Here is a 10,161-nt window from a genome sequence, read left to right on the forward strand (position 1 = left end):
GGTCGAGTCATATCTTAAACAAATACGACCACCGAGGTAGCGCTCTTGTAGAGGTATATGGTTATAAAGGTAGTACCAGTGCTCACCATCATCATTCCGCTGATTAATGCTTAGAAAAAGAAATTCACCGTGTGATTCAATCTGAACAAACATATCGTTTATATCAAGATTTTCTGGTGGTCGAAACGGAATAATTCCTTCTTCCTTGTTACGGATATCAAAGCAAACCAGACTATATGTATATTTTGTTCCATCCTCGGTAACTTTTTTACACCACACGAAACTACCTACGTCTTGTAATTGATTTCTGTCAAGATTGATGAAGAAAGCAGCATTGAATTAATTACACCACTGTTTGCATACGCACCTGAATCGAGTCAAACTCTTGTATGTTGTTTATTATGCAGTCGCATGGAAGTTGAGGAAGCGTAAGAGCACCATCATTCACCTCATCCATCGTCCGCTTCTCTCTGTGTCTCAAGTAAATCTTGATTGTGGGAGAGTCCTGGATGGAAAAAAATAACTCGAACTTATTTATAATATTGGATTTGGGAAATAAATGAGGTAATCAGGTTCCTAGCTAGACTTTTTCATTCAAAAGTTGTCCGGTTATAAGCAGCTGTTGTAGCTCAATGCTATGGGGTTCAAAACTCCATGCGGGAGTTTATGTACACTTCTTGGAAACAGATTTTCTAATCCCCCGAGTCGAGGTACCTGTACATAAATCTGAAATGGGGTTCAAAAGTCAGCACCGTTTTTCTCGGAAAAATTGAAATTCCAGGAACACACTTATTCATATTTTCTAAAACATCAAAACAAACAGCTACATAACCCAATGCTATGCTTGTAGAAAGTTGTTCTTTCTTACAACTTCAGGGGTAAAAAAAGAACCAAAAGAAGATTAAATTAGGGATGAATGAAAAATTGAACCACCAGGCACCATAAAATTACAATTGCACAAGAAATTTAAGTTCAATAAATGAGTGTACAACACTGCAAAAACAGCAGATACGAGGGATCATCATCTTCAAGACACATCTGCGTGTGGTCCTTAGTTTTTCAGTAGAGAGCTTTGATCCCTTGTGGCCTGTGTCAAAACCAAAATGGCAGTTAAGTATCAGTTAAACTGTAACACTTCGTTTCTAAAACATGAGTTTCATCATTCTGACAGAAAGCACACTTTGCTTGCTGCACGACATATATTTTTAAGTAAATTATGGCATCTTATTAAAGGATTTTGTCTACTCCCCTTACAAGTACGGGTGAACGAAATCGAGCATTTTCTCTTGGAATTAGGATTCCGGCAAATCATCCAGCGACTATCAAAGGCGTTGATTACACCATTACAAAAATTCCATGTGTTTTCCCTTTACAGCATATGAAACTAAACTATGTTCTTTCAAAGAAAACTAAATTAGATAATACGTACATGTTTGGGGGACAGATGCAACATAAAGTGTTCTGCTTATCACTCATCGTCCTCCAGCACACTATAAATCAACCTAATTGGGGAAAAAGTATCGCCACAAGATTAGTATATGTATTTTAATAGAACTATCTGAAAAGCTGGCGAGTTTTGTCACATACCAAAATAGGGTTAAAAAGAGGACAAGAACAAGATAGACTAGCTTAACAAGCCGTTGCTTCTTTTCCCAGTTGAGCAGGTTGAAGATCTCAGTTACATCTACTAAATGCTGCTTCCCGATATAACTGATCATGGAATAAACAATCACAACTAAGTTGGGAGTTGGATAGCTTAATGCCTGAAGCACCAAAATGTAATCACTTAAAATGCTCTACTGAAGCTTTGATACACATTTGATACTGAAACAGACAATTAATAACGCGAACTATACGAACAAAAAAAAGATAATAACAACACCTACGCGGTTACGTCATAAAATTCCTATTTGTCGGAGACTAGAATATAATCCTTTCCGGTGTGATGACTTCGAGAAGTATCAGGCATATGTTTCAAGAAATCAGCAGTAAAGAAATGTTAACCAGGGTATAGCTTTCATTAGAAAATACCCTGGTTTATAAAAGCAAAATAAGCACTGGTCACCTTGCCACTGTCATTTTAGTATATTCACACATTCTAACCACGGTTCTGCCTCAAGAGTTTTTAGCTGTTTCACTTTGGGACTTGGGCTCTAGCTCTTAAAATGCTTTCATATATGTAAGAAAACAAGGTTGGACCTTTTCATTTCCCCTCCAAATCTTCACTCGTGAAGGATTCATAATCATACAATTAGTTTTCAAGGCCCTGAACATTTCCCTATGGTTCTCTATCGACGAATTTGAAAACACATAGTTTATGAGCAAGAAACAATTGGTATTTCAGATCTATGTACAGGAAAAGCTTACAGCAAGAAGGAGAAAAAGTACTTACAGTCTGACATTATAGTAAAGGCATGGGATATTGAGAAGAAACATAACCCAGTGCCCTGATAGGAGAAAAAGAATGGCCAGAACTCCTTGTGCAATGAATTCGGGCAAAACTACACTGTTTATCCTTGCCGCTGAATCATATGGATTGATATAATCAAACTCCAAGTCTGCTAAGCACATAAGCTGCAACAGATGATTTTAGGAATTACGTTACTAGATTTGTAACACCTTAACAGAACATCATTGAAATTTTTAATCTCAAAACGTTCTTATATCATATTCTATACACGTTTGAATTATTTGTATGTACAGAAATCTATAATGCAAAGTCAACTGTCTTGGCACCAAAAGATGCAATCTTTCAAGGGTATTTGATTTCTCCTTTTGTTTTCCTTCATGAGAGTAAAGAGCCTACAGCGTATTGCTATTGGACATAACATTTCTTCAAGGTTTGGTGCCAATGCAAAATTGGTAGAAACTGAAACTCCAAAAGTCATAATATCATACCAACTTAAATGAGAAAATAAAGAAAGAATAGATGCTAAATTTAAGTGCTTATGGAAGAAACTGTTGAATGCCTGAGTTGAGCTATTAAGTGCTAAACACTCGAGCCTCGAAACTGCCCAAATTTTTCCCTTACCTAGACAAAAACTCTAATGCCTTCCTCGTTATGTATTCAGGAAATCACGCACAAAAAGGGTTAAATCCAGAAGACTGCATAAACGGCTTAATCCTAAATTGCTCAAGTAATGAACACTGGTAACACCTATCCGGGAAAGGAAGAACAGGTAACACTCCTGGGTATACGTATATCTTAGAGAATTTTTTCATGGTCCAAGATGCATTACAACATCCATATTATACACTAAAGTATGTATACATGTTCAGTATTCATCTGAGAAGGTGCAGATTCAAAATTTAAAGTATGTAAACCCTAACACCCACACATCATAATCCAAACCCACCCATGCAATCTTGTAAACACAATTCAATCAAAGTAACAAAAAAGTGTGATCTTTTCTGCAATTGTAAGTTGCAAACGCCACTCAACAAAAAACATTCAACTTTCAAAACAAAAATCCCATGCCTTTCAAGCAATTGATCTCAAAACTGTAGCTCAAACAATTCTTTTCTATCATGTCACAGAACCCAACCCCTAATTCCCCAAATTGAAAATCCCCAACCAATTCAAACCAACTAAAGCATGAAATTCACAACAAAAAAAAAGTCGATTCTTTTAACAAATCTACCAGCAATTGATTCCAGAAAAACACTTCTTTTTTTAACAAAATCAAGATTGGAAAGGAAAATTACAAACCTGGTAAACTAATAGGGCAAGCAAAGCGATGAGAAGAAAGAAGGAGAGGAGCCATGCTAACCAGACCATTTCCCACTTTCTCTCTGTCTCTCTCTGAATTGATAAAAGTCTTCGATTGATGATGATGATGATCTATCCTCTTAATTTCTTGAAACACTGTAACACCCTTGAACAAGAAGAAGGAGATTCTTTGCTGAAATTCAAAGTCTCCTTGAAGCTAATCCAGTTCTGTTCTTGATAACTGATTTCCTGTTTCTGCAAGCAAAGTACTGTTATTTTTGTTTGTGTTTCTAAAGTGCTTTAGTTCTGACCTAGGCTCTTTGATTCCCAATGTGAAGTGTTGGAGCTAAGGAGATGGGTTTTGGTACATTGCGGGTGTATCCAAGATGGTACTCCTAATTTGTGTAGCATTGGAGAAGCATTAGATTAGGCAGGTGGTTTACACGATTTATGATACATTTTGGGAGTAAAAAACTATACGGAAGGTCAACAGAGTGGTTGTGAAGTATGGCTGTATGTACCGAATATGCTTAGTTTGAAGCTAGGAAGCTTCATTCCATGTCTAAAGTCAAAACAAGTTCCGGCTGAATACAGCGTCAGTTTGGAACGCGTCTGGTTTTCATACATGTCACATTTTTCACGAGCTAATCTTTTACTCGGTTTATCCAAGAATTATAAGGGCTGATACCAACATTATCACGGGTTGATACCATCTCAAGATCTTAAACGATCCTGGCCGTCGGACCGATTAAATTGTATCAGCCCTCAATAATCCTGGTATCAGCCCTTATAAATCATGAGTTTTTTCACTTTAGATATCAACGACTGATATTGATAAACATTGTGATAGCAAGGATGCTTATTTATAATTGTTTTAGATCCCTGTGTCGGTTGTTAAAGTTATGGAAAAAATTATGCACAACTTTTTGTGGGATTCTTGAAATAACTCTAGAAAGAGGAGTTGGGTATCTTGGTCGAAAGCAAACCTTCCAACATCCAGTGGAGGTATTGGTATTAAGAAATTGAAGTTAGTGAATAAGGTTTTACATTGTAAGTGGATTTGGAGATACGGTAAAGAGAAAAATACTCTCTGGAGGCAGCTTGTTTTGGAAAATTTGAACCAGTAATCTTAATTCATTCTTTCCTGATTTAAACTCAAAAGTTGTGGGACATAGTCTCTGGGCAGGGATTTTAAAAACAAGAAACTATGTAAAAGGATGATATCTCTATTATAATCCATAATGGAAAGAGTATTCTTTTCTGGATGGATAAATGGATTGGAGGAGTTATTCTTAAAGAGAAATTCCCAGCTATTTTTAAATACTCAAGGTTCTTGGAGTTTTAACTTTAAGAGGGACCTTAAGGAATTGAAATTGGAGAAATATCGCATCTGATTCAGTTGCTTGAGCATTTCACTCGTGACATTCATAATTGCTTAACATAAGATACAAGGAAATGGGATTTTGGTACGAAATTTCCCGTAGCCAATTGTTACTCATCTCTTGACGTAGATGGTTTCATCCATTTTCCTCACAAGCAATTATGGAATATGAAGATACTATTAAAGGTGTCTTTCTTTGTCCGGACATTATGGCATAGTGGTGCTCCCACTTTGGATTTTATTCATATAGATGGATTAGTTGACAACAGCCAGTGTCGTCTTTTCTCTTCTACGGAAGAATCTCAGAGTTAGCTTTTTCTTCACTGCACTAAAACTAGGATATTTTGGCACTATTTCCTGGAAATTTTGGTGTTCAATGGTTTTCTCTGAGAGTCTGAAGACAAATTTTTGGGAATGGAAAAACAAAAGAAGCAATAACATGCTAAAGAAAATCCGGGGATTTCTTCCTTTTGCAATTTGGTGGAACATCTGGAAGAAGAGAAACTACGGGATGTACAACAACAAAAAGAGCAGCTTATTATCTTTGTCAAGTGTACAATGTATAATTGGTTTGTACACACAAAGTTGTTTTAAGGTTATCCCCTTAGCACTTTAATATGTATTTTGAATGATGTCAATGGACACAATTAACTTTTTTGTTTTTATCTTCATTCATCTCTTTGTTGAGCGATGATCTTAATATAATTTGCCTTTTTATGTTCAAAAAAAAAATTATTATATTCTTACAATATTATTCCAGGAATTTTTATTTATTTTTACGTGAAAAGTATAAAATTTATTAAAAAAAGATGTCATGAAGAGTGACATAGCAAGCCCATAAAGGAGTAACTCGAAACCCTCCAAAAAAATAAAATACAATCCTAACTCAACTTCCAACCAAGAACTATCTTAAAATCTTCATTAAAAAGAAATTTCAAAGGTATTATAGGAGGTAAGCAACTCACCATTCGAAATCCAATTTCAACTTGAAATGAGCAATGCTCATTGTCAGAGTCAAGGTCGAAATATTCCAAACCGTCATCATCCTCGTTCAGAGGCATTTCCATCCATGAATGGAATTTTTCATTCCTATCCAAAAGGTCTCTACACATAGATCTCGTCAAAGATACCCATAATTTTGTTAGTAGAGATTTTGGAATCTACCTTACTAATAGACACAGGGAGAGCAACATGCTTAGTTTTTTGCTTTAACTGTCTAGAAGAGGATCAAACAAAATTTGAAGGAGAAGCCAAATCATTTGCCATTAATTTTTACTCCTTTCTTCTTTTTCGGATTGTAGCCCAACACAAATCCATTTGAGCTGGTAGATGCCTCGGTATTCGCCTTCCCAATAGAATCAGTAGTTAAATTTGAAGTAACTACATTGGATTTATTGCACTGTGATTCCATCATAATCATTTGTTATACTCACATACTCTCAGTATTTGTTTCATATTTTGATGTACAATTAGAGTCACCACAAGTCTCTCTTGATTCCCTCCCCCCCCTCTATGTCTTTGTCAGTGCCAACTTCGTTCCCAGTTTTCACTTCTCTAATATTTAGTAATTCTTCCAAGCTCTTAATAATTGCATCTTCGGGGTTGGACTCTAGATACGAGCCCAAATCCCCCCTTTTTTTTTTATTTCTTTCTTTGTTCTAATATACATAGTTCAATTCTCCTCTGATGGATGAATTTTGATCTCCACTGATGGTTGAGTCACCATCTCCAAGCTATCTATCTGCTACTGCTGAATCATAGTTGATTCACGATAAGACGACATTTGACCCATCCCTAACAACTTCATCATCCACAAATAAAGTATCAAAAGGGTTTTTGCTTCCTTGAAATTTTATATTCATCCCGACCTCAATTGTATCTCACTTGTAAACTTTGATCATCCAAACTTTCTTCGTAACTCTATTAGGTAAATCCTTCATACATTTACCACTCGAGTGACCAAAAAGTAGAACAATTTAAGCACAATGGAAATTTCTAAGAATACTCCACTAGAACTTTAAAGCTTATTCCATCGAAACAGATAGGTACAAACTCATGGGTATTCACATTCAAATATATCTTTACACAAACACTAGCATTGCTCATTCTGGTTTTAGACAAAGTATGTTTACCAATAATAAGAAGAACACCTAAAAATATTGCAATCATGCAAATTTCTTTATCATTTCACATATTGATAGAATATTCCTCAAATTCATCTCTAGTATTAATTGATTTCTCAAGGAAAAGATGCCAAATATGAATTACAAAAAGCCTACTAGCCAGTAACACGATACCATGTTCCAAATAAGCGACCATATCTTCTTCCAAATCAAAATCGGACAAGCATATGAATTTTTCATGAATGTTTAGCCTACAATCACCTTTAAGATTCCAGAACTTCTTCATCTTTGATTCAACAAAGCTAAACGATAATCGACGACCAACGAAAAACCAACAAGTAAACTTTCACAAACCCCAACCTCATCTTCAAACTTAGAAGCAGGAAAAAAAATCTTCTTACCATCAATGACTTTGATTCCAAATGTGAAGTGTTTCAGTTAAGGAGTTGGGTTTTGGTACATTGCGAGTATATCCTAGGTGGTTCTCATGATCGATGTAGTAGCGAAGAAGCATTCAATTAGGTGGTGTACACGATCTATGATAATTGTGATCTAGTTTTTGAAAGTAAACTATAACAAAGGTCAACATAGTGGTTGGCAAGAATACATGTGAAAATGCGGGGGTCTAACAACCACACCATACAATTCGTTTGGCAATCTGAGAGGACTTACTCCAATACACTTTCTAGAGAATCAACTAGACAGTCATACTCAATCTAGAATGAAATGTATCAAAGAGTTTAATATCTCTAGCTCTTAATTCAATCCGCAATCGGCAAGTAGAAATCTGCGAACCCGATTGAATATAAGAGGAGTAACTTGAACGGTACCAAAAACCAATGTTCAAGTGTCAATCAATGTAAATCAACAACCGAAGGTTGGATATTATAATTGATTGATATTAATGCACAACCTATGATATTTCAGTTATATATAATGCGGAAAAGAAATAACACAGACACCAGAATTTTGTTAACGAGGAAACCGTGCAGAAAAACCCCGGGACCTAGTCCAGATTGAACACCACACTGTATTAAGCCGCTACAGACTCTAGCCTACTACCAATTAACTTCGGACTGGACTGTAATTGAACCCTAATCAATCTCACACTGATTCAAGGTACAATTAGGCTCCTTACGTCTCTGATCCCAGTAGGATACTACGCACTTGATTCCCTTAGCTGATCTCACCCACAACCAAGAGTTGCTACGACCCAAAGTCGAAGACTTGATAGACAAACCTGTCTCACACAGAAAAGTCTATAAGATTGAATAAATCTGTCTCCCATAGAAATACCCAAGAGTTTTTTTTTTCTGTTTTTGATAAATCAAGGTGAACAAGAACCAATTGATAAACCAGACTTATATTCCCGAAGAACATCCTAGTATTATCAATCACCTCACAATATCTTAATAGACTGGCGAAACAAGATATCGTGGAATCACAAACGATGAGATGAAGGTGTTTGTGATTACTTTTCTATCTTGCCTATCGGAGATATCAATCTCAAGCCAATCAATATGATTGAACATTATAGCCACGTTTGCAAAGATTGCATTCCTTATTGATAAATGTTTAGGTTCATGTACAACCGATTTTAGAAAGTAACCCACTTAAGTATGCGTACGGGTATGCATACTTAAGTAACCTAATTTGAGTTTGGTTTGGTTTTCAAACTCAGCAGAAATTCACGGACGTGAAGTTTCCGCCGTTATGCGTACGGGTACGCGTACTTTAGGTAACCGGACGAGTTTGGTTTTGGTTTTCAAACTCAGCATAAATTCACGGACGTGAACTTCCGCCAGTATGCGTACGGGTACGCATACTTACCCAGTCTCCTACAACCTTTTTGTATACACACAAGTATGCATACTTTAGGTTCCCGGTTTTGGACTTATACACTAATGTGCGAACACATTATTCTTATATCCAAAGATGGTTACAAGATTATAAACTCTTTATTTCAATCATTGAAACATTCTTAGAGGATGACAATAGCCGTTTTCACACACTATTAGCATCAAAGCAATTTTCAAGATATTGAAATAATTATTATCGAAACATTCCAAGCCTACATCAAATGATTGTATCACACAAACCATGCAAGATGTTACTCGGAAATTTTCTCATGATATAGGATGAACTTGGTCAAAGCGAAATCTTACCAACACATATTTCGAGTAATATGTAAGCGAGATATACTTAGCTGAAATCTTAAATGTGCATAGAGAAAACTATATCGTAACACGACTTATGTCTCAATATAGAAGATGAGTATAAATAAACTTTCCAAGTGAATGATGAGTTCAAGTCTCCACATACCTTTTGTCGAAGAAGTTCCACAAGCTCCCCTTAGTAGTTCTTCGTCTACAAATGATGAACTTCGTGAAAACTAAGCTCAACTACACAATCTATGTCCTAGTCTGAGACATCTATAAATAGGCTAGAAATCAAGACTTATAGTTTTGATAACTAACATTGACAAACATGCTTGAGATAGCAACGCATGAGAGTTCGACCGAGCAGTGCTCTAACAACATGTTTAGACTGGATCTTATGGAGGTTCCCAACCTCTTCCCATCTCTAAAAACCGTTGCCTAAAATCTTGATTCCTACACACGTTCGCTGTTAAGTGGGAATCCTTGCGGGAAGAGATCGTGAACGGACAATGGTTGTTCGTAATGATTATCCCTTTCATTCTTAAAACCCTAACAACTTAGTGGGGCAAGAGATATTTTAGCATAAAAATAAATTAACTTATATAAACCGGATAATCATCATCTGTTTTAGGGAAAACTTAATGGGACCAGTAGAGAAATAAGTGGGGTTTCCAAAATTGGTGGACCCAACAAATTAGAAAACGAACAACCATCATCCGTTTTTCTCTTAAAACCGGGAACAACCATAAGGGCTATGATCTTCCCAAGCTGACATGGAAGAAAATCGGG

At 36.1% G+C, this 10,161-nt stretch overlaps 1 protein-coding gene across 1 annotated transcript; it reads right to left on the minus strand.

Moving 5' to 3' along the window:
• Positions 1–734: 734 nt before the first annotated feature.
• LOC113306753 (protein cornichon homolog 4-like) lies at positions 735–4,039 on the minus strand. The gene is made up of 5 exons (XM_026555664.1): positions 3,710–4,039; positions 2,393–2,574; positions 1,588–1,710; positions 1,430–1,502; positions 735–1,087 (listed from the first exon to the last, which is right to left on the minus strand). Exons 1-4 carry the CDS (start codon positions 3,776–3,778, stop codon positions 1,469–1,471), a joined length of 408 nt encoding a protein of 135 aa, XP_026411449.1. The 5' UTR covers positions 3,779–4,039; the 3' UTR covers positions 735–1,087; positions 1,430–1,468.
• Positions 4,040–10,161: the final 6,122 nt, after the last annotated feature.

Source organism: Papaver somniferum, chromosome 8, assembly GCF_003573695.1.
Source record: "Papaver somniferum cultivar HN1 chromosome 8, ASM357369v1, whole genome shotgun sequence".
In the NCBI taxonomy this organism is placed as follows: Eukaryota; Viridiplantae; Streptophyta; class Magnoliopsida; order Ranunculales; family Papaveraceae; genus Papaver; species Papaver somniferum.

Excerpts from the sequence above, each read along its gene's own strand:
- LOC113306753 (XM_026555664.1), bottom strand. The coding sequence starts at position 3,778 with ATGGTCTGGTTAGCATGGCTCCTCTCCTTCTTTCTTCTCATCGCTTTG. Across the intron at positions 2,575-3,709 it reads TTGCCCTATTAGTTTACCAG|CTTATGTGCTTAGCAGACTT; the intron begins GTTTGTAATTTT and ends CATCTGTTGCAG. Across the intron at positions 1,503-1,587 it reads CTCTTTTTAACCCTATTTTG|GTTGATTTATAGTGTGCTGG; the intron begins GTATGTGACAAA and ends TTCCCCAATTAG.